We start from the raw sequence: 25,037 nt of genomic DNA on the forward strand, positions 1-25,037 counted from the left end.
ATGAAGAAACAGTCAGAAGGATAAAAGAACTTGGTCAAAATCACACAAGTAAGTAGGACAGAATCTGCTCTGTCTGTCTCTCCCAAGGGTTGTGTTCTTTAACCACCAGGCTAGCTTTTCTCAAATCTGATTCATGCATAGAATAACTCTACCCCTCTGTTTGCCTTGAATATTCCCTGTTTATACGTATGCCTGCTGCAGGTTTTCACATTGCCCACTTTGACTCCCAAAAGCAACCGAGAATACACAATACTTTGGCCACTCTATCCATGGACCACTGTGGTGGGACTGCCCAGGAAGCTTATTGAAAGTGCAGCTTCCAGAGCCCTACTCCAGATCTAGATAAGTTTTCTGAGGGTTGGCTCAAGAATCCAGGTACAAGTCTTTTGAAGTGGTTTTGTGGAAACCCCCAGGTGAGTCTCTCGCTCTCTTAAGTTAATAAACCATTTATTCTGCCTCCCGCAGATGCCCAGCCAGGTCCTGTTAAGGTAGGAGCCCCCGCACCACATCAGAGGGATGCTCCCAGCCAAGTCATCTCTGGAGCCTTGGAGAATCTAGATGGTCTCGTGTTGGCCCACCTGCCATGACAAACCTCCTCCAGAGCATTCCCCTTCCCATTTTACCTTCTACCACTCCCAAAGGCAGTCTGCTCCAATGAGGCCTGACTTCGTCTGTCCTAACGTGCACCCGCTCATTCAAGCAGTTTAGGAATACAAGGTGCTGTGGTTCTCAACCAGGGTGGCCCAACCTCTAAAACAGTAGTCCAAGCAGTCTCTACCTCCTGGGCACATCCCCTCTGCAACAGCCCCAGTAAACGAATGTCCCATCCTTGCTTTTTCAAGGTCGGCAACAGGGAGTCCCCTCCTAAAGAAGGTTCTCTCGCATTGCCACACTCTCAAAGGCTGCCCCCAGTGTGCTTCCTTCCTGTGGGCCTGATCAGGCTAAGGGCAGAGTTGTCTTCTTTCCTTCTCTGAGTCGGACCAGATCGCCTTAGTAACACCTCTTCACGGTGGTGACCATGTGTTTCACGGGGGCTGCTGCTGAGCCTTTATCTCATCCTTTCATGGTGGAGAGAGGGAGGATTATAATGATTGTTACTTCTAGGGGAGAGGGGAGTGTAATGGTTATGTTGTCATTTTGTATTATGTCCTTTGGTCATGAACTTGTTTTGAATTTCATATGAAAATGGGCCCACCATTCCCACTTTGTGAGATCATTCAGCACCCTCATTTTGCACCTTTAACATCTCTCTCAGTATCACTTGGAAATGTTTGAAATGGCATCAGCTTGTCCTCACATTCCTATCAGCTGTAAATCCGGCGCCCCAACATGAACCTAACCATTGAGCAGAACACCTCTCCACTACCTGTGTAACACTGGGTAGGCCCCTTCACCTCTTGCTTTTCTTCAGTCCTCAGTTGTGAAAATGTGAGGGTTCTATGAATTTATACTTGGGGCAGGACAAGGGCGAGGAGAGTGCGTCTTTGCTTTTATTCTTCCAAACTGGAATGTCTTCCCTCTCTTCCCCATGGGTCCAAATCTCACTTGTCCTTCAGGCCCACTGCCAAGGAGCCTTCCCTGATTCCCCAGTCCACACAAATCTCTGCCTCTTAGGGTCAGTGCCATACAACCTAGCTGTCTCTTACGTTAATCTTGCCTCTCAAGCCAATCTCAGAATGTGGGTCTCTCTTGCCCTCCTGGGGCCCCTGGGGCTGTGCCAGCCCACCGGCACGCCCCACGTGGGATGTCTGCTAGACTAGGGCATGGGTGGGGAGGCCCAGGTGTGAGGGGCCAGGCAGAGTACCTCTGCCCTCCCCCTGCTCTCCTCCACAAAACTGCCCCTCCTCCTGAAGCCTGACCCCCAAGTCACAGGTTCCTTATTATGACCTCACTGGGTAGTGATGACCTCACCGGCCTTCTCCCAGTTGCCATGGCAGCGTAACTGCCAACGTGCTGCCCTCAGAGAAACTTCCCTGACAGTTCTCCACCAGAAGTTCTCCAACCTCTTTGGCTGTCTGAGGGAGAATGTGTGACCGGATCCTCTATCTTTACTCGAACCTGTGCTCTGTTCCGTGGGTGGGCAGTGCGGCAGGTACACCGAGACCGGGCATCTCTACAGGAGCCATGGTGTACACACCACCTCACCTGGCTGCCTCATGTTCCTGTGGGGCTTGCCCACTACGTATACCTGAGCGCATTCCCAGCTGTAAGTAATACCAGTGACCTGGGACACCTTCAGGGACCCACAGTGCTCACTGCTGAGGACAAGTGAAAGGTCCTCCCTGGACAAGTGTGCAGGATGGTCCTGATCTTTATAAATGTAGCTTCCCCTTTGGGCTACAGGATGCTTCCATTCAGACCCTTTCCTGACTGGCCTCTTAGCAAAAGACAAGTGCATTTTTCTTGGCAAATGGTAAATGGAGCAGTTTGAGGAAGAGGGCCACTCTTGAAACACACCTTCAAACCCAGGCACCTCTGTGCTGTCATGTAGACATCTACATCGGTGCCCACAGACACATCCCATCCTGAGCTGCTGAGTACTAGGGGAGAGGGTGGTGCCATATTGATGGGAAGACCGGAAGAACCAAGACGGGTGTTGAAGTGCTAATGAGACTGGAGGGCTGAGGAGATGGTGTCCCAGGAGGCTGGGTTGATGTGAGCCTAGACTTGGTACCCAGAACGCGCTTCTCAGTCTCCTGATCACTCTGCCTCAGTATTTGGCCTTGTTCTAATCTACATAAAAGTATCAGAGGGCTAGAGTTCAGTGTGGTTGAAACAGGCAGTAGAAATGGGGCCCAAGAGGGGTTGCCAAGGTGGGAGGGGTCCTTAACCAATTTATATTAGATTAGTTTTTTCCAAAACTTGAAAGACATTTCCATTAAAGCCTCAGAAGTGACAGACTGCAAGAAATGTTCTCTCTGTTGTGGAAGGGAGAGATGGAGAGGCTCATGATTGCAATGACTTTCGGGTTCTACTGTTTTCCCTGGGAACGGTGAAGAGACTTCCTCATGTGCTGCAGCCGTAGGCTCTAGGAATTGCTTTTGCAGCCAGTGTCCCGTCTCTAGGGACTCATAGAGGTGATGGGCCAAGGCTGTGTTCTGGATGTCAAGTAGATGAAAGGTCTTCAGCCAGAAACTGGGAGAGACATGAGAGAGGGAAATTCTGGCAGGAGGCTGTGTACAGCAGAAGTGACTGATCAGTTCTGATTTTCCTTGCAGCAGCAGTTCCTTTGGCCACGCCAGCAAAGGTGGAAGCAGAGAAGCCAGTCCCCAGACGTGCTCCCAAGAGAAAGCACTCTCCGGAAAAGTCGCACGAAGACCTGGGTTGCCCCAGACCCAAAATCCGGCGATTGGAGCACGGTGCCAGGAGGTAGACCCCACAGAATCCTGCTGGCTGAGCCATTCTGAAGAGAGAGCAATGGTTTAAGTGCCTAAGGCAGCGAATGCCTCTTCCTGCTGTGACCCACCCCGTCCCCCTACTGCCCACTGCCACAGATTAGAACTTTGAAAAGATGGGCACATCTATTAAAATGGCATCATATAAAAATAGAAAATTGTATGTACATGTGCATGATTATGCCATCATATGATGATCCTGCTTGACTTCCCTAACCTAATACGTTCACAAGAATTCTTTACAATCTTTAAAATACTTGATTTGTACACATTGTATATTTATGTCTATATGGGTTTCCAACCTGCTCTCGCTGAAAGGGTTCAGACCCAAGTGTGTACATGGAGGGTCTGATTGGTGTAGTTCTGGCAGGGGTCTCATCATAAGCATCTAGGGAAACACCAGGGAAATAGCTCCCCTTGAAGGAAGGGCAAACAGATCTGGCTTATACACAAAGGGTCGCAATAAGAGGACCTGAAACAGGAAGGTCAAAGCCAGTAGGAGGTACTGGGGCAGGGGACATACAGCAAGCAAAAGACATACAGTTGGCATTGAATAGAGCCGGGAACACAGAGTGAGGGTCCTGGGGCTGCGGCCCTCAGAAGTCCAAGCAGAAAGGAGGCACTGGGCATTAGGACAGTCAGCCAGCAGGGAGCAGGGCCCAAGCCATTGAGCTGGATTCATGTCTAGGACTCATGCCAAGAGTGCCCTAGATGGCAACTAAGTCACCACGATGGGACTCGGGCAAAGGACAAGAGAGTTTAACACCTAGCCAAAGTATCCAGTGGTCCATGATGCCAGGATAAGTCTTGAAGCAAGCATGACTGAGGCTGGTTTTAAAACTATCGGGGTGGGGGGGCTTCCCTGGTGGTGCAGTGGTTGAGAATCCGCCTGCCAATGCAGGGGACACGGGTTTGAGCCCTGGTCTGGGGAGATCCCACATGCCGCGGAGCAACTGGGCCCGTGAGCCACAACTACTGAGCCTGAGCGTCTGGAGCCTCTGCTCCGCAACAAGAGAGGCCGCGATAGTGAGAGGCCCGCGCGCCGCGATGAAGAGTGGCCCCCACTTGCCGCAACTGGAGAAAGCCCTCGCGCAGAAACGAAGACCCAACACAGCCAAAAAGAAAAGTAGTAAATAAATAATAAATAAAAAATTTAAAAACAAAACCAAAAACGTAAAATCTGGAAAACAGTTGAACACCTATATACCCACTGCAGACTTTACAATTAGTATTTTTCTTTTTAATAAATTTATTTATTTATTTATTTATTTTTAGCTGTGTTGGGTCTTCATTTCTGTGTGAGGGCTTTCTCTAGTTGTGGGGAGCGGGGGCCACTCTTCATTGCGGTGCGCGGGCCGCTCACTATCGCGGCCTCTCTTGTTGCGGAGCACAGGCTCCAGACGCGCAGGCTCAGTAGTCGTGGCTCACGGGCCCAGTTGCTCCACGGCATGTGGGATCTTCCCAGAGCAGGGCTCGAACCCGTGTTCCGTGCATTAGCAGGCAGATTCTCAACCACTGCGCCACCAGGGAAGCCCTACAATTCGTATTTTGAAAAAAAAGTAAAACAAAGAACCTCAGTAAAAATGACTTAAGAGTCTTCAATTAATCCTTTTTCTGTCTTAGTAAAACTGGAGGGAGATAAACAACCTTAGTAATCGTTACGGATAATATCCGGACTATGGGTGTGTCATTGGCAATGATCGTATAACCATTCCTGGAGTATTACAATGGGCTGGTCATTGTCAAGGGCACTTTCAAATATTGTGCTGCTCTGCCCGAGCGCACTGCAGTGTAGATGTGATGAGTCCCACTTCACAGAACATAAACTGAGACTCAGAGAGGATATATGATGCTTTATAACACCAAATACAGAAAAATTTAAAGAAAAAAATGTCCCGTAGTCAAATCAGTACTGTTACTTTAATCGCTTTTTCTGCACTTCTATTATTAAAATTTTAACAAAATCAAATACTCCATCTAGTATTTTGTGCCCTGCTTTTACACTACATCTTCCCACCATTAAATATTCTTGGAGAAAATCATTTTTAATGAACTGTTTTCCATCCTTTTTTTAAAAAAACGTCTTTATTGGAGTATAATTGCTTTACAATGGTGTGTTAGTTTCTGCTTTATAACAAAGTGAATCAGCTATACACACACATATATCCCCCTATCTCCTCCCTCTTGCGTCTTCCTCCCACCCTCCCTATCCCACCCCTCTAGGTGGTCACAAAGCACCGAGCTGATCTCCCTGTGCTATGCGGCTGCTTCCCACTAGCTAGCTATTTTACATTTGGTAGTATATATAAGTCCATGCCACTCTCTCACTTCGTCCCAGCTTCCCCTTCCCCTTCCCCGTGTCCTCAAGTCCATTTTCTACGTCTGCGTCTTTATTTTCCATTCTTAAGTTGGGCCATCCGTTACTTAACCAACCCCCTATTGTGGGATTTTTAGGTAGCTTCTAATATTTTTTCTATTACACTACTGGCTGAGATGAATATTCTTGAACATAAGTCTTGTACATAAATTTGACTTTCACCTTAGGATAAGATGCTAAAAGCAAAACTACTGGCTCAAAGTGTATGAACATTTTAAGGCTGTTGATACACAAATTGCCAAATTACCCTCCAGAAGGTTCGCACCAATTTCCATCCCCATCAGCAGCAACAGACGAAAACGGCCTTTTCCTTACATCCTTAGCAGCAAATTTTGTGCATTCTTAAAACTTTCTACCAATTAGATGAGCAAAAAAGAAATAGATTTATAACTTGCGTTTCTTTGTTAGGTAGTGAAGTTGAACATCTTTCCATATTTATTGGGGATAAGCTTCTGTTCTATTGTGAATGCCCTGTCGCATCTTCTACCCGCTTATCTATCACTGTTTTGGGAGATGTTAGGATGCAGAACCTTCTTCGGTGCCTGGTGTGGTTCTGCTCCTGCTGACACAGAGTCCTCTCTCAGTGGAAGATGGCTGCTCCTTAGCACTGAGAAAAGTCAGCACCCCTACATCCCGCCATGGGCCTGGAAGTGATGTCTCAGTGGCTCTGGAGGAATTACATTCAGGTCCCTGGATTAAGCAACTCACCAGCAACCAGAACTGGTACTTCAGGACTAAATGACTCTGCAGTGTATCAGTTCTCATGAACTTGACCTTCTTCCCACCTTTTCACCCAGTGACTGAATCAGGCCAAGCTGCGGTGGAGACACAGCTTCGTCTCTTTTCTCCCGGGAGTGGGACTGAAAAGCCAGTACAGAGCAGATCATCCCTGCAGACACTCGCTGGGTGACCCCGGGGCACAGCAGGAGGAAAGAAGGGTGATCATCCTCACCCTTCTTGGACGGTGGAGCCACGTTCCAAAAACAGATGCAGTAAGCACGAACCACACAACCACCCAGATGAACTTGAACTCAGCAGTTGGAATGAATAACCCCTCCTTTCTGCAAGTCACTGCTCACCCTGTGCCTCTCTCCATTGCTGAGTGGTTCCTTCTGGCTTGAAATCACTACTGGTGACTGACCACTGCTGGTGCTTTACATTGTTGTTCCCCCCACGAGAATGCCAAGTTCAGGGCATCCAGTTCCTCCGCGTGAAACCCTTCGTAGTTGCTATGGGTGAACGGAAGAGTGAGAGATAAATGAACAAAACAATTTTTCCCTAGCACTTCCATGCTGTTTCTAAATGACAGATTTCCACAGCTCCCTCCCCCATACAACCACAGACTCTTTGAAGACATTTCTCTCTCTCCCCGCATGCCTGGCACAAAGGGGGATAAATGCTAATCGAGGGAATGAATGAACCAAACCTTATCTGGACCACAATAACACCTACTTGAGCTCATCTTTCCTTTTTTTTTTTTTTTTTTTTTTGATGTTTTAGTTTAAATTTTATTTCCTGCCCCCAAACATCCATTAAGCGCCCAGGAGAAGGAAAAGGGGATGTGACTAGCAATAGAGAGAAATGTTCTTCACAACAATGGCCATGGCAAGCTTAGGCACTTTTGGTGAAATCTCTCTGGGAAGTACTGGCAGAGGAATAAAAGGCAAACTGACCCAGAAGTATTGCTCGGTGTGCATTTCCAGGCTCTGCCTTCTTTCTCATCTCTTGGTGGCAGGCGGAGGAAGAGGAGAAAAGGTTCAACTTTTTGATAAACCGGCAGAATAAGCTTATCACATCCTCTCACTATCTCTGCATAGGTTCTAGTCTCTGCAGCATTATATAAGCTTTGCCCAAAGTAATGAACAGTTGAAAGTCAAATGGAATACTTCACCAAACAACTTAAAAATGCTTGCACACCGGAAAGGATTAAGTTGCAGAGAACACAAATGGACCCAGAGCAACCTTGGCCAAAAGAGAATATTGTGCTAAATGTACAGCCACAGCTCTTTTCCATATGAAGAAACAGTCAGAAGGATAAAAGAACTTGGTCAAAATCACACAAGTAAGTAGGACAGAATCTGCTCTGTCTGTCTCTCCCAAGGGTTGTGTTCTTTAACCACCAGGCTAGCTTTTCTCAAATCTGATTCATGCATAGAATAACTCTACCCCTCTGTTTGCCTTGAATATTCCCTGTTTATACGTATGCCTGCTGCAGGTTTTCACATTGCCCACTTTGACTCCCAAAAGCAACCGAGAATACACAATACTTTGGCCACTCTATCCATGGACCACTGTGGTGGGACTGCCCAGGAAGCTTATTGAAAGTGCAGCTTCCAGAGCCCTACTCCAGATCTAGATAAGTTTTCTGAGGGTTGGCTCAAGAATCCAGGTACAAGTCTTTTGAAGTGGTTTTGTGGAAACCCCCAGGTGAGTCTCTCGCTCTCTTAAGTTAATAAACCATTTATTCTGCCTCCCGCAGATGCCCAGCCAGGTCCTGTTAAGGTAGGAGCCCCCGCACCACATCAGAGGGATGCTCCCAGCCAAGTCATCTCTGGAGCCTTGGAGAATCTAGATGGTCTCGTGTTGGCCCACCTGCCATGACAAACCTCCTCCAGAGCATTCCCCTTCCCATTTTACCTTCTACCACTCCCAAAGGCAGTCTGCTCCAATGAGGCCTGACTTCGTCTGTCCTAACGTGCACCCGCTCATTCAAGCAGTTTAGGAATACAAGGTGCTGTGGTTCTCAACCAGGGTGGCCCAACCTCTAAAACAGTAGTCCAAGCAGTCTCTACCTCCTGGGCACATCCCCTCTGCAACAGCCCCAGTAAACGAATGTCCCATCCTTGCTTTTTCAAGGTCGGCAACAGGGAGTCCCCTCCTAAAGAAGGTTCTCTCGCATTGCCACACTCTCAAAGGCTGCCCCCAGTGTGCTTCCTTCCTGTGGGCCTGATCAGGCTAAGGGCAGAGTTGTCTTCTTTCCTTCTCTGAGTCGGACCAGATCGCCTTAGTAACACCTCTTCACGGTGGTGACCATGTGTTTCACGGGGGCTGCTGCTGAGCCTTTATCTCATCCTTTCATGGTGGAGAGAGGGAGGATTATAATGATTGTTACTTCTAGGGGAGAGGGGAGTGTAATGGTTATGTTGTCATTTTGTATTATGTCCTTTGGTCATGAACTTGTTTTGAATTTCATATGAAAATGGGCCCACCATTCCCACTTTGTGAGGTCATTCAGCACCCTCATTTTGCACCTTTAACATCTCTCTCAGTATCACTTGGAAATGTTTGAAATGGCATCAGCTTGTCCTCACATTCCTATCAGCTGTAAATCCGGCGCCCCAACATGAACCTAACCATTGAGCAGAACACCTCTCCACTACCTGTGTAACACTGGGTAGGCCCCTTCACCTCTTGCTTTTCTTCAGTCCTCAGTTGTGAAAATGTGAGGGTTCTATGAATTTATACTTGGGGCAGGACAAGGGCGAGGAGAGTGTGTCTTTGCTTTTATTCTTCCAAACTGGAATGTCTTCCCTCTCTTCCCCATGGGTCCAAATCTCACTTGTCCTTCAGGCCCACTGCCAAGGAGCCTTCCCTGATTCCCCAGTCCACACAAATCTCTGCCTCTTAGGGTCAGTGCCATACAACCTAGCTGTCTCTTACGTTAATCTTGCCTCTCAAGCCAATCTCAGAATGTGGGTCTCTCTTGCCCTCCTGGGGCCCCTGGGGCTGTGCCAGCCCACCGGCACGCCCCACGTGGGATGTCTGCTAGACTAGGGCATGGGTGGGGAGGCCCAGGTGTGAGGGGCCAGGCAGAGTACCTCTGCCCTCCCCCTGCTCTCCTCCACAAAACTGCCCCTCCTCCTGAAGCCTGACCCCCAAGTCACAGGTTCCTTATTATGACCTCACTGGGTAGTGATGACCTCACCGGCCTTCTCCCAGTTGCCATGGCAGCGTAACTGCCAACGTGCTGCCCTCAGAGAAACTTCCCTGACAGTTCTCCACCAGAAGTTCTCCAACCTCTTTGGCTGTCTGAGGGAGAATGTGTGACCGGATCCTCTATCTTTACTCGAACCTGTGCTCTGTTCCGTGGGTGGGCAGTGCGGCAGGTACACCGAGACCGGGCATCTCTACAGGAGCCATGGTGTACACACCACCTCACCTGGCTGCCTCATGTTCCTGTGGGGCTTGCCCACTACGTATACCTGAGCGCGTTCCCAGCTGTAAGTAATACCAGTGACCTGGGACACCTTCAGGGACCCACAGTGCTCACTGCTGAGGACAAGTGAAAGGTCCTCCCTGGACAAGTGTGCAGGATGGTCCTGATCTTTATAAATGTAGCTTCCCCTTTGGGCTACAGGATGCTTCCATTCAGACCCTTTCCTGACTGGCCTCTTAGCAAAAGACAAGTGCATTTTTCTTGGCAAATGGTAAATGGAGCAGTTTGAGGAAGAGGGCCACTCTTGAAACACACCTTCAAACCCAGGCACCTCTGTGCTGTCATGTAGACATCTACATCGGTGCCCTCAGACACATCCCATCCTGAGCTGCTGAGTACTAGGGGAGAGGGTGGTGCCATATTGATGGGAAGACCGGAAGAACCAAGAGGGGTGTTGAAGTGCTAATGAGACTGGAGGGCTGAGGAGATGGTGTCCCAGGAGGCTGGGTTGATGTGAGCCTAGACTTGGTACCCAGAACGCGGTTCTCAGTCTCCTGATCACTCTGCCTCAGTATTTGGCCTTGTTCTAATCTACATAAAAGTATCAGAGGGCTAGAGTTCAGTGTGGTTGAAACAGGCAGTAGAAATGGGGCCCAAGAGGGGTTGCCAAGGTGGGAGGGGTCCTTAACCAATTTATATTAGATTAGTTTTTTCCAAAACTTGAAAGACATTTCCATTAAAGCCTCAGAAGTGACAGACTGCAAGAAATGTTTTGTCTGTTGTGGAAGGGAGAGATGGAGAGGCTCATGATTGCAATGACTTTCGGGTTCTACTGTTTTCCCTGGGAACGGTGAAGAGACTTCCTCATGTGCTGCAGCCGTAGGCTCTAGGAATTGCTTTTGCAGCCAGTGTCCCGTCTCTAGGGACTCATAGAGGTGATGGGCCAAGGCTGTGTTCTGGATGTCAAGTAGATGAAAGGTCTTCAGCCAGAAACTGGGAGAGACATGAGAGAGGGAAATTCTGGCAGGAGGCTGTGTACAGCAGAAGTGACTGATCAGTTCTGATTTTCCTTGCAGCAGCAGTTCCTTTGGCCACGCCAGCAAAGGTGGAAGCAGAGAAGCCAGTCCCCAGACGTGCTCCCAAGAGAAAGCACTCTCCGGAAAAGTCGCACGAAGACCTGGGTTGCCCCAGACCCAAAATCCGGCGATTGGAGCACGGTGCCAGGAGGTAGACCCCACAGAATCCTGCTGGCTGAGCCATTCTGAAGAGAGAGCAATGGTTTAAGTGCCTAAGGCAGCGAATGCCTCTTCCTGCTGTGACCCACCCCGTCCCCCTACTGCCCACTGCCACAGATTAGAACTTTGAAAAGATGGGCACATCTATTAAAATGGCATCATATAAAAATAGAAAATTGTATGTACATGTGCATGATTATGCCATCATATGATGATCCTGCTTGACTTCCCTAACCTAATACGTTCACAAGAATTCTTTACAATCTTTAAAATACTTGATTTGTACACATTGTATATTTATGTCTATATGGGTTTCCAACCTGCTCTCGCTGAAAGGGTTCAGACCCAAGTGTGTACATGGAGGGTCTGATTGGTGTAGTTCTGGCAGGGGTCTCATCATAAGCATCTAGGGAAACACCAGGGAAATAGCTCCCCTTGAAGGAAGGGCAAACAGATCTGGCTTATACACAAAGGGTCGCAATAAGAGGACCTGAAACAGGAAGGTCAAAGCCAGTAGGAGGTACTGGGGCAGGGGACATACAGCAAGCAAAAGACATACAGTTGGCATTGAATAGAGCCGGGAACACAGAGTGAGGGTCCTGGGGCTGCGGCCCTCAGAAGTCCAAGCAGAAAGGAGGCACTGGGCATTAGGACAGTCAGCCAGCAGGGCGCAGGGCCCAAGCCATTGAGCTGGATTCATGTCTAGGACTCATGCCAAGAGTGCCCTAGATGGCAACTAAGTCACCACGATGGGACTCGGGCAAAGGACAAGAGAGTTTAACACCTAGCCAAAGTATCCAGTGGTCCATGATGCCAGGATAAGTCTTGAAGCAAGCATGACTGAGGCTGGTTTTAAAACTATCGGGGTGGGGGGGCTTCCCTGGTGGTGCAGTGGTTGAGAATCCGCCTGCCAATGCAGGGGACACGGGTTTGAGCCCTGGTCTGGGGAGATCCCACATGCCGCGGAGCAACTGGGCCCGTGAGCCACAACTACTGAGCCTGAGCGTCTGGAGCCTCTGCTCCGCAACAAGAGAGGCCGCGATAGTGAGAGGCCCGCGCGCCGCGATGAAGAGTGGCCCCCACTTGCCGCAACTGGAGAAAGCCCTCGCGCAGAAACGAAGACCCAACACAGCCAAAAAGAAAAGTAGTAAATAAATAATAAATAAAAAATTTAAAAACAAAACCAAAAACGTAAAATCTGGAAAACAGTTGAACACCTATATACCCACTGCAGACTTTACAATTAGTATTTTTCTTTTTAATAAATTTATTTATTTATTTATTTATGTTTAGCTGTGTTGGGTCTTCATTTCTGTGTGAGGGCTTTCTCTAGTTGTGGGGAGCGGGGGCCACTCTTCATTGCGGTGCGCGGGCCGCTCACTATCGCGGCCTCTCTTGTTGCGGAGCACAGGCTCCAGACGCGCAGGCTCAGTAGTCGTGGCTCACGGGCCCAGTTGCTCCACGGCATGTGGGATCTTCCCAGAGCAGGGCTCGAACCCGTGTTCCGTGCATTAGCAGGCAGATTCTCAACCACTGCGCCACCAGGGAAGCCCTACAATTCGTATTTTGAAAAAAAAGTAAAACAAAGAACCTCAGTAAAAATGACTTAAGAGTCTTCAATTAATCCTTTTTCTGTCTTAGTAAAACTGGAGGGAGATAAACAACCTTAGTAATCGTTACGGATAATATCCGGACTATGGGTGTGTCATTGGCAATGATCGTATAACCATTCCTGGAGTATTACAATGGGCTGGTCATTGTCAAGGGCACTTTCAAATATTGTGCTGCTCTGCCCGAGCGCACTGCAGTGTAGATGTGATGAGTCCCACTTCACAGAACATAAACTGAGACTCAGAGAGGATATATGATGCTTTATAACACCAAATACAGAAAAATTTAAAGAAAAAAATGTCCCGTAGTCAAATCAGTACTGTTACTTTAATCACTTTTTCCGCACTTGTATTATTAAAATTTTAACAAAATCAAATACTCCATCTAGTATTTTGTGCCCTGCTTTTACACTACATCTTCCCACCATTAAATATTCTTGGAGAAAATCATTTTTAATGAACTGTTTTCCATCCTTTTTTTAAAAAAACGTCTTTATTGGAGTATAATTGCTTTACAATGGTGTGTTAGTTTCTGCTTTATAACAAAGTGAATCAGCTACACACACACATATATCCCCATATCTCCTCCCTCTTGCGTCTTCCTCCCACCCTCCCTATCCCAACCCTCTAGGTGGTCACAAAGCACCGAGCTGATCTCCCTGTGCTACGCGGCTGCTTCCCACTAGCTAGCTATTTTACATTTGGTAGTATATATAAGTCCATGCCACTCTCTCACTTCGTCCCAGCTTCCCCTTCCCCTTCCCCGTGTCCTCAAGTCCATTTTCTACGTCTGCGTCTTTATTTTCCATTCTTAAGTTGGGCCATCCGTTACTTAACCAACCCCCTATTGTGGGATTTTTAGGTAGCTTCTAATATTTTTTCTATTACACTACTGGCTGAGATGAATATTCTTGAACATAAGTCTTGTACATAAATTTGACTTTCACCTTAGGATAAGATGCTAAAAGCAAAACTACTGGCTCAAAGTGTATGAACATTTTAAGGCTGTTGATACACAAATTGCCAAATTACCCTCCAGAAGGTTCGCACCAATTTCCATCCCCATCAGCAGCAACAGACGAAAACGGCCTTTTCCTTACATCCTTAGCAGCAAATTTTGTGCATTCTTAAAACTTTCTACCAATTAGATGAGCAAAAAAGAAATAGATTTATAACTTGCGTTTCTTTGTTAGGTAGTGAAGTTGAACATCTTTCCATATTTATTGGGGATAAGCTTCTGTTCTATTGTGAATGCCCTGTCGCATCTTCTACCCGCTTATCTATCACTGTTTTGGGAGATGTTAGGATGCAGAACCTTCTTCGGTGCCTGGTGTGGTTCTGCTCCTGCTGACACAGAGTCCTCTCTCAGTGGAAGATGGCTGCTCCTTAGCACTGAGAAAAGTCAGCACCCCTACATCCCGCCATGGGCCTGGAAGTGATGTCTCAGTGGCTCTGGAGGAATTACATTCAGGTCCCTGGATTAAGCAACTCACCAGCAACCAGAACTGGTACTTCAGGACTAAATGACTCTGCAGTGTATCAGTTCCCATGAACTTGACCTTCTTCCCACCTTTGCACCCAGTGACTGAATCAGGCCAAGCTGCGGTGGAGACACAGCTTCGTCTCTCTTCTCCCGGGAGTGGGACTGAAAAGCCAGTACAGAGCAGATCATCCCTGCAGACACTCGCTGGGTGACCCCGGGGCACAGCAGGAGGAAAGAAGGGTGATCATCCTCACCCTTCTTGGACGGTGGAGCCACGTTCCAAAAACAGATGCAGTAAGCACGAACCACACAACCACCCAGATGAACTTGAACTCAGCAGTTGGAATGAATAACCCCTCCTTTCTGCAAGTCACTGCTCACCCTGTGCCTCTCTCCATTGCTGAGTGGTTCCTTCTGGCTTGAAATCACTACTGGTGACTGACCACTGCTGGTGCTTTACATTGTTGTTCCCCCCACGAGAATGCCAAGTTCAGGGCATCCAGTTCCTCCGCGTGAAACCCTTCGTAGTTGCTATGGGTGAACGGAAGAGTGAGAGATAAATGAACAAAACAATTTTTCCCTAGCACTTCCATGCTGTTTCTAAATGACACATTTCCACAGCTCCCTCCCCCATACAACCACAGACTCTTTGAAGACATTTCTCTCTCTCCCCGCATGCCTGGCACAAAGGGGGATAAATGCTAATCGAGGGAATGAATGAACCAAACCTTATCTGGACCACAATAACACCTACTTGAGCTCATCTTTCCTTTTTTTTTTTTTTTTTTTTTTGATGTTTTAGTTTAAATTTTATTTCCTGCCCCCAAACATCCATTAAGCGCCCAGGAGAAGGAAAAGGGGATGTGACTAGCAATAGAGAGAAATGTTCTTCACAACAATGGCCATGGCAAGCTTAGGCACTTTTGGTGAAATCTCTCTGGGAAGTACTGGCAGAGGAATAAAAGGCAAACTGACACAGAAGTATTGCTCGGTGTGCATTTCCAGGCTCTGCCTTCTTTCTCATCTCTTGGTGGCAGGCGGAGGAAGAGGAGAAAAGGTTCAACTTTTTGATAAACCGGCAGAATAAGCTTATCACATCCTCTCACTATCTCTGCATAGGTTCTAGTCTCTGCAGCATTATATAAGCTTTGCCCAAAGTAATGAACAGTTGAAAGTCAAATGGAATACTTCACCAAACAACTTAAAAATGCTTGCACACCGGAAAGGATTAAGTTGCAGAGAACACAAATGGACCCAGAGCAACCTCTGCCAAAAGAGAATATTGTGCTAAATGTACAGCCACAGCTCTTTTCCATATGAAGAAACAGTCAGAAGGATAAAAGAACTTGGTCAAAATCACACAAGTAAGTAGGACAGAATCTGCTCTGTCTGTCTCTCCCAAGGGTTGTGTTCTTTAACCACCAGGCTAGCTTTTCTCAAATCTGATTCATGCATAGAATAACTCTACCCCTCTGTTTGCCTTGAATATTCCCTGTTTATACGTATGCCTGCTGCAGGTTTTCACATTGCCCACTTTGACTCCCAAAAGCAACCGAGAATACACAATACTTTGGCCACTCTATCCATGGACCACTGTGGTGGGACTGCCCAGGAAGCTTATTGAAAGTGCAGCTTCCAGAGCCCTACTCCAGATCTAGATAAGTTTTCTGAGGGTTGGCTCAAGAATCCAGGTACAAGTCTTTTGAAGTGGTTTTGTGGAAACCCCCAGGTGAGTCTCTCGCTCTCTTAAGTTAATAAACCATTTATTCTGCCTCCCGCAGATGCCCAGCCAGGTCCTGTTAAGGTAGGAGTCCCCGCACCACATCAGAGGGATGCTCCCAGCCAAGTCATCTCTGGAGCCTTGGAGAATCTGGATGGTCTCGTGCTGGCCCACCTGCCATGACAAACCTCCTCCAGAGCATTCCCCTTCCCATTTTACCTTCTACCACTCCCAAAGGCAGTCTGCTCCAATGAGGCCTGACTTCGTCTGTCCTAACGTGCACCCGCTCATTCAAGCAGTTTAGGAATACAAGGTGCTGTGGTTCTCAACCAGGGTGGCCCAACCTCTAAAACAGTAGTCCAAGCAGTCTCTACCTCCTGGGCACATCCCCTCTGCAACAGCCCCAGTAAACGAATGTCCCATCCTTGCTTTTTCAAGGTCGGCAACAGGGAGTCCCCTCCTAAAGAAGGTTCTCTCGCATTGCCACACTCTCAAAGGCTGCCCCCAGTGTGCTTCCTTCCTGTGGGCCTGATCAGGCTAAGGGCAGAGTTGTCTTCTTTCCTTCTCTGAGTCGGACCAGATCGCCTTAGTAACACCTCTTCACGGTGGTGACCGTGTGTTTCACGGGGGCTGCTGCTGAGCCTTTATCTCATCCTTTCATGGTGGAGAGAGGGAGGATTATAATGATTGTTACTTCTAGGGGAGAGGGGAGTGTAATGGTTATGTTGTCATTTTGTATTATGTCCTTTGGTCATGAACTTGTTTTGAATTTCATATGAAAATGGGCCCACCATTCCCACTTTGTGAGGTCATTCAGCACCCTCATTTTGCACCTTTAACATCTCTCTCAGTATCACTTGGAAGTGTTTGAAATGGCATCAGCTTGTCCTCACATTCCTATCAGCTGTAAATCCGGCGCCCCAACATGAACCTAACCATTGAGCAGAACACCTCTCCACTACCTGTGTAACACTGGGTAGGCCCCTTCACCTCTTGCTTTTCTTCAGTCCTCAGTTGTGAAAATGTGAGGGTTCTATGAATTTATACTTGGGGCAGGACAAGGGCGAGGAGAGTGTGTCTTTGCTTTTATTCTTCCAAACTGGAATGTCTTCCCTCTCTTCCCCATGGGTCCAAATCTCACTTGTCCTTCAGGCCCACTGCCAAGGAGCCTTCCCTGATTCCCCAGTCCACACAAATCTCTGCCTCTTAGGGTCAGTGCCATACAACCTAGCTGTCTCTTACGTTAATCTTGCCTCTCAAGCCAATCTCAGAATGTGGGTCTCTCTTGCCCTCCTGGGGCCCCTGGGGCTGTGCCAGCCCACCGGCACGCCCCACGTGGGATGTCTGCTAGACTAGGGCATGGGTGGGGAGGCCCAGGTGTGAGGGGCCAGGCAGAGTACCTCTGCCCTCCCCCTGCTCTCCTCCACAAAACTGCCCCTCCTCCTGAAGCCTGACCCCCAAGTCACAGGTTCCTTATTATGACCTCACTGGGTAGTGATGACCTCACCGGCCTTCTCCCAGTTGCCATGGCAGCGTAACTGCCAACGTGCTGCCCTCAGAGAAACTTCCCTGACAGTTCTCCACCAGAAGTTCTCCAACCTCTTTGGCTGTCTGAGGGAGAATGTGTGACCGGATCCTCTATCTTTACTCGAACCTGTGCTCTGTTCCGTGGGTGGGCAGTGCGGCAGGTACACCGAGACCGGGCATCTCTACAGGAGCCATGGTGTACACACCACCTCACCTGGCTGCCTCATGTTCCTGTGGGGCTTGCCCACTACGTATACCTGAGCGCGTTCCCAGCTGTAAGTAATACCAGTGACCTGGGACACCTTCAGGGACCCACAGTGCTCACTGCTGAGGACAAGTGAAAGGTCCTCCCTGGACAAGTGTGCAGGATGGTCCTGATCTTTATAAATGTAGCTTCCCCTTTGGGCTACAGGATGCTTCCATTCAGACCCTTTCCTGACTGGCCTCTTAGCAAAAGACAAGTGCATTTTTCTTGGCAAATGGTAAATGGAGCAGTTTGAGGAAGAGGGCCACTCTTGAAACACACCTTCAAACCCAGGCACCTCTGTGCTGTCATGTAGACATCTACATCGGTGCCCTCAGACACATCCCATCCTGAGCTGCTGAGTACTAGGGGAGAGGGTGGTGCCATATTGATGGGAAGACCGGAAGAACCAAGAGGGGTGTTGAAGTGCTAATGAGACTGGAGGGCTGAGGAGATGGTGTCCCAGGAGGCTGGGTTGATGTGAGCCTAGACTTGGTACCCAGAACGCGGTTCTCAGTCTCCTGATCACTCTGCCTCAGTATTTGGCCTTGTTCTAATCTACATAAAAGTATCAGAGGGCTAGAGTTCAGTGTGGTTGAAACAGGCAGTATAAATGGGGCCCAAGAGGGGTTGCCAAGGTGGGAGGGGTCCTTAACCAATTTATATTAGATTAGTTTTTTCCAAAACTTGAAAGACATTTCCATTAAAGCCTCAGAAGTGACAGACTGCAAGAAATGTTCTCTCTGTTGTGGAAGGGAGAGATGGAGAGGCTCATGATTGCAATGACTTTCGGGTTCTCCTGTTTTCCCTGGGAACGGTGAAGAGACTTCCTCATGTGCTGCAGCCGTAGGCTCTAGGAATTGCTTTTGCAGCCAGTGTCCCTTCTCTAGGGACTCATAGAGGTGATGGGCCAAGTCTGTGTTCTGGATGTCAAGTAGATGAAAGGTCTTCAGCCAGAAACTGGGAGAGACATGAGAGAGGGAAATTCTGGCAGGAGGCTGTGTACAGCAGAAGTGACTGATCAGTTCTGATTTTCTTTGCAGCAGCAGTGGCTCCCGTTTCTCCCCCTACCCCTGGTCACTACCATGTCCTCTACCGAGGGTGTGGAGAAACGCAGTTGGGCTGGCATGGGGAGACATACTGCCTGGTTGGTGGCTACCGGGCCTACGGGGATATTCCTCTGGCCACGCCAGCAAAGGTGGAAGCAGAGAAGCCAGTCCCCAGACGTGCTCCCAAGAGAAAGCACTCTCCGGAAAAGTCGCACGAAGACCTGGGTTGCCCCAGACCCAAAATCCGGCGATTGGAGCACGGTGCCAGGAGGTAGACCCCACAGAATCCTGCTGGCTGAGCCTTTCTGAAGAGAGAGCAATGGTTTAAGTGCCTAAGGCAGCGAATGCCTCTTCCTGCTGTGACCCACCCCGTCCCCCTACTGCCCACTGCCACAGATTAGAACTTTGAAAAGATGGGCACATCTATTAAAATGGCATCATATAAAAATAGAAAATTGTATGTACATGTGCATGATTATGCCATCATATGATGATCCTGCTTGACTTCCCTAACCTAATACGTTCACAAGAATTCTTTACAATCTTTAAAATACTTGATTTGTACACATTGTATATTTATGTCTATATGGGTTTCCAACCTGCTCTCGCTGAAAGGGTTCAGACCCAAGTGTGTACATGGAGGGTCTGATTGGTGTAGTTCTGGCAGGGGTCTCATCATAAGCATCTAGGGAAACACCAGGGAAATAGCTCCCCTTGAAGGAAGGGCAAACAGATCTGGCTTATACACAAAGGGTCGCAATAAGAGGACCTGAAACAGGAAGGTCAAAGCCAGTAGGAGGTACTGGGGCAGGGGACATACAGCAAGCAAAAGACATACAGTTGGCATTGAATAGAGCCGGGAACACAGAGTGAGGGTCCTGGGGCTGCGGCCCTCAGAAGTCCAAGCAGAAAGGAGGCACTGGGCATTAGGACAGTCAGCCAGCAGGGCGCAGGGCCCAAGCCATTGAGCTGGATTCATGTCTAGGACTCATGCCAAGAGTGCCCTAGATGGCAACTAAGTCACCACGATGGGACTCGGGCAAAGGACAAGAGAGTTTAACACCTAGCCAAAGTATCCAGTGGTCCATGATGCCAGGATAAGTCTTGAAGCAAGCATGACTGAGGCTGGTTTTAAAACTATCGGGGTGGGGGGGCTTCCCTGGTGGTGCAGTGGTTGAGAATCCGCCTGCCAATGCAGGGGACACGGGTTTGAGCCCTGGTCTGGGGAGATCCCACATGCCGCGGAGCAACTGGGCCCGTGAGCCACAACTACTGAGCCTGAGCGTCTGGAGCCTCTGCTCCGCAACAAGAGAGGCCGCGATAGTGAGAGGCCCGCGCGCCGCGATGAAGAGTGGCCCCCACTTGCCGCAACTGGAGAAAGCCCTCGCGCAGAAACGAAGACCCAACACAGCCAAAAAGAAAAGTAGTAAATAAATAATAAATAAAAAATTTAAAAACAAAACCAAAAACGTAAAATCTGGAAAACAGTTGAACACCTATATACCCACTGCAGACTTTACAATTAGTATTTTTCTTTTTAATAAATTTATTTATTTATTTATTTATGTTTAGCTGTGTTGGGTCTTCATTTCTGTGTGAGGGCTTTCTCTAGTTGTGGGGAGCGGGGGCCACTCTTCATTGCGGTGCGCGGGCCGCTCACTATCGCGGCCTCTCTTGTTGCGGAGCACAGGCTCCAGACGCGCAGGCTCAGTAGTCGTGGCTCACGGGCCCAGTTGCTCCACGGCATGTGGGATCTTCCCAGAGCAGGGCTCGAACCCGTGTTCCGTGCATTAGCAGGCAGATTCTCAACCACTGCGCCACCAGGGAAGCCCTACAATTCGTATTTTGAAAAAAAAGTAAAACAAAGAACCTCAGTAAAAATGACTTAAGAGTCTTCAATTAATCCTTTTTCTGTCTTAGTAAAACTGGAGGGAGATAAACAACCTTAGTAATCGTTACGGATAATATCCGGACTATGGGTGTGTCATTGGCAATGATCGTATAACCATTCCTGGAGTATTACAATGGGCTGGTCATTGTCAAGGGCACTTTCAAATATTGTGCTGCTCTGCCCGAGCGCACTGCAGTGTAGATGTGATGAGTCCCACTTCACAGAACATAAACTGAGACTCAGAGAGGATATATGATGCTTTATAACACCAAATACAGAAAAATTTAAAGAAAAAAATGTCCCGTAGTCAAATCAGTACTGTTACTTTAATCACTTTTTCCGCACTTGTATTATTAAAATTTTAACAAAATCAAATACTCCATCTAGTATTTTGTGCCCTGCTTTTACACTACATCTTCCCACCATTAAATATTCTTGGAGAAAATCATTTTTAATGAACTGTTTTCCATCCTTTTTTTAAAAAAACGTCTTTATTGGAGTATAATTGCTTTACAATGGTGTGTTAGTTTCTGCTTTATAACAAAGTGAATCAGCTACACACACACATATATCCCCATATCTCCTCCCTCTTGCGTCTTCCTCCCACCCTCCCTATCCCAACCCTCTAGGTGGTCACAAAGCACCGAGCTGATCTCCCTGTGCTACGCGGCTGCTTCCCACTAGCTAGCTATTTTACATTTGGTAGTATATATAAGTCCATGCCACTCTCTCACTTCGTCCCAGCTTCCCCTTCCCCTTCCCCGTGTCCTCAAGTCCATTTTCTACGTCTGCGTCTTTATTTTCCATTCTTAAGTTGGGCCATCCGTTACTTAACCAACCCCCTATTGTGGGATTTTTAGGTAGCTTCTAATATTTTTTCTATTACACTACTGGCTGAGATGAATATTCTTGAACATAAGTCTTGTACATAAATTTGACTTTCACCTTAGGATAAGATGCTAAAAGCAAAACTACTGGCTCAAAGTGTATGAACATTTTAAGGCTGTTGATACACAAATTGCCAAATTACCCTCCAGAAGGTTCGCACCAATTTCCATCCCCATCAGCAGCAACAGACGAAAACGGCCTTTTCCTTACATCCTTAGCAGCAAATTTTGTGCATTCTTAAAACTTTCTACCAATTAGATGAGCAAAAAAGAAATAGATTTATAACTTGCGTTTCTTTGTTAGGTAGTGAAGTTGAACATCTTTCCATATTTATTGGGGATAAGCTTCTGTTCTATTGTGAATGCCCTGTCGCATCTTCTACCCGCTTATCTATCACTGTTTTGGGAGATGTTAGGATGCAGAACCTTCTTCGGTGCCTGGTGTGGTTCTGCTCCTGCTGACACAGAGTCCTCTCTCAGTGGAAGATGGCTGCTCCTTAGCACTGAGAAAAGTCAGCACCCCTACATCCCGCCATGGGCCTGGAAGTGATGTCTCAGTGGCTCTGGAGGAATTACATTCAGGTCCCTGGATTAAGCAACTCACCAGCAACCAGAACTGGTACTTCAGGACTAAATGACTCTGCAGTGTATCAGTTCCCATGAACTTGACCTTCTTCCCACCTTTGCACCCAGTGACTGAATCAGGCCAAGCTGCGGTGGAGACACAGCTTCGTCTCTCTTCTCCCGGGAGTGGGACTGAAAAGCCAGTACAGAGCAGATCATCCCTGCAGACACTCGCTGGGTGACCCCGGGGCACAGCAGGAGGAAAGAAGGGTGATCATCCTCACCCTTCTTGGACGGTGGAGCCACGTTCCAAAAACAGATGCAGTAAGCACGAACCACACAACCACCCAGATGAACTTGAACTCAGCAGTTGGAATGAATAACCCCTCCTTTCTGCAAGTCACTGCTCACCCTGTGCCTCTCTCCATTGCTGAGTGGTTCCTTCTGGCTTGAAATCACTACTGGTGACTGACCACTGCTGGTGCTTTACATTGTTGTTCCCCCCACGAGAATGCCAAGTTCAGGGCATCCAGTTCCTCCGCGTGAAACCCTTCGTAGTTGCTATGGGTGAACGGAAGAGTGAGAGATAAATGAACAAAACAATTTTTCCCTAGCACTTCCATGCTGTTTCTAAATGACACATTTCCACAGCTCCCTCCCCCATACAACCACAGACTCTTTGAAGACATTTCTCTCTCTCCCCGCATGCCTGGCACAAAGGGGGATAAATGCTAATCGAGGGAATGAATGAACCAAACCTTATCTGGACCACAATAACACCTACTTGAGCTCATCTTTCCTTTTTTTTTTTTTTTTTTTTTTTGATGTTTTAGTTTAAATTTTATTTCCTGCCCCCAAACATCCATTAAGCGCCCAGGAGAAGGAAAAGGGGATGTGACTAGCAATAGAGAGAAATGTTCTTCACAACAATGGCCATGGCAAGCTTAGGCACTTTTGGTGAAATCTCTCTGGGAAGTACTGGCAGAGGAATAAAAGGCAAACTGACACAGAAGTATTGCTCGGTGTGCATTTCCAGGCTCTGCCTTCTTTCTCATCTCTTGGTGGCAGGCGGAGGAAGAGGAGAAAAGGTTCAACTTTTTGATAAACCGGCAGAATAAGCTTATCACATCCTCTCACTATCTCTGCATAGGTTCTAGTCTCTGCAGCATTATATAAGCTTTGCCCAAAGTAATGAACAGTTGAAAGTCAAATGGAATACTTCACCAAACAACTTAAAAATGCTTGCACACCGGAAAGGATTAAGTTGCAGAGAACACAAATGGACCCAGAGCAACCTCTGCCAAAAGAGAATATTGTGCTAAATGTACAGCCACAGCTCTTTTCCATATGAAGAAACAGTCAGAAGGATAAAAGAACTTGGTCAAAATCACACAAGTAAGTAGGACAGAATCTGCTCTGTCTGTCTCTCCCAAGGGTTGTGTTCTTTAACCACCAGGCTAGCTTTTCTCAAATCTGATTCATGCATAGAATAACTCTACCCCTCTGTTTGCCTTGAATATTCCCTGTTTATACGTATGCCTGCTGCAGGTTTTCACATTGCCCACTTTGACTCCCAAAAGCAACCGAGAATACACAATACTTTGGCCACTCTATCCATGGACCACTGTGGTGGGACTGCCCAGGAAGCTTATTGAAAGTGCAGCTTCCAGAGCCCTACTCCAGATCTAGATAAGTTTTCTGAGGGTTGGCTCAAGAATCCAGGTACAAGTCTTTTGAAGTGGTTTTGTGGAAACCCCCAGGTGAGTCTCTCGCTCTCTTAAGTTAATAAACCATTTATTCTGCCTCCCGCAGATGCCCAGCCAGGTCCTGTTAAGGTAGGAGTCCCCGCACCACATCAGAGGGATGCTCCCAGCCAAGTCATCTCTGGAGCCTTGGAGAATCTGGATGGTCTCGTGCTGGCCCACCTGCCATGACAAACCTCCTCCAGAGCATTCCCCTTCCCATTTTACCTTCTACCACTCCCAAAGGCAGTCTGCTCCAATGAGGCCTGACTTCGTCTGTCCTAACGTGCACCCGCTCATTCAAGCAGTTTAGGAATACAAGGTGCTGTGGTTCTCAACCAGGGTGGCCCAACCTCTAAAACAGTAGTCCAAGCAGTCTCTACCTCCTGGGCACATCCCCTCTGCAACAGCCCCAGTAAACGAATGTCCCATCCTTGCTTTTTCAAGGTCGGCAACAGGGAGTCCCCTCCTAAAGAAGGTTCTCTCGCATTGCCACACTCTCAAAGGCTGCCCCCAGTGTGCTTCCTTCCTGTGGGCCTGATCAGGCTAAGGGCAGAGTTGTCTTCTTTCCTTCTCTGAGTCGGACCAGATCGCCTTAGTAACACCTCTTCACGGTGGTGACCGTGTGTTTCACGGGGGCTGCTGCTGAGCCTTTATCTCATCCTTTCATGGTGGAGAGAGGGAGGATTATAATGATTGTTACTTCTAGGGGAGAGGGGAGTGTAATGGTTATGTTGTCATTTTGTATTATGTCCTTTGGTCATGAACTTGTTTTGAATTTCATATGAAAATGGGCCCACCATTCCCACTTTGTGAGGTCATTCAGCACCCTCATTTTGCACCTTTAACATCTCTCTCAGTATCACTTGGAAGTGTTTGAAATGGCATCAGCTTGTCCTCACATTCCTATCAGCTGTAAATCCGGCGCCCCAACATGAACCTAACCATTGAGCAGAACACCTCTCCACTACCTGTGTAACACTGGGTAGGCCCCTTCACCTCTTGCTTTTCTTCAGTCCTCAGTTGTGAAAATGTGAGGGTTCTATGAATTTATACTTGGGGCAGGACAAGGGCGAGGAGAGTGTGTCTTTGCTTTTATTCTTCCAAACTGGAATGTCTTCCCTCTCTTCCCCATGGGTCCAAATCTCACTTGTCCT

General features: G+C 47.9%; 1 protein-coding gene across 1 annotated transcript; it reads left to right on the forward strand.

The window, feature by feature from the left end:
* The first annotated feature begins 17,597 nt into the window (after positions 1–17,597).
* Positions 17,598–19,071, forward strand: LOC132356491 (DPEP2 neighbor protein-like). The gene is made up of 2 exons (XM_059909340.1): positions 17,598–17,664; positions 18,791–19,071. Exons 1-2 carry the CDS (start codon positions 17,598–17,600, stop codon positions 19,069–19,071), a joined length of 348 nt encoding a protein of 115 aa, XP_059765323.1.
* Positions 19,072–25,037: the final 5,966 nt, after the last annotated feature.

This window comes from Balaenoptera ricei, chromosome 21 (genome assembly GCF_028023285.1).
Source record: "Balaenoptera ricei isolate mBalRic1 chromosome 21, mBalRic1.hap2, whole genome shotgun sequence".
Lineage (NCBI taxonomy): Eukaryota > Metazoa > Chordata > Mammalia > Artiodactyla > Balaenopteridae > Balaenoptera > Balaenoptera ricei.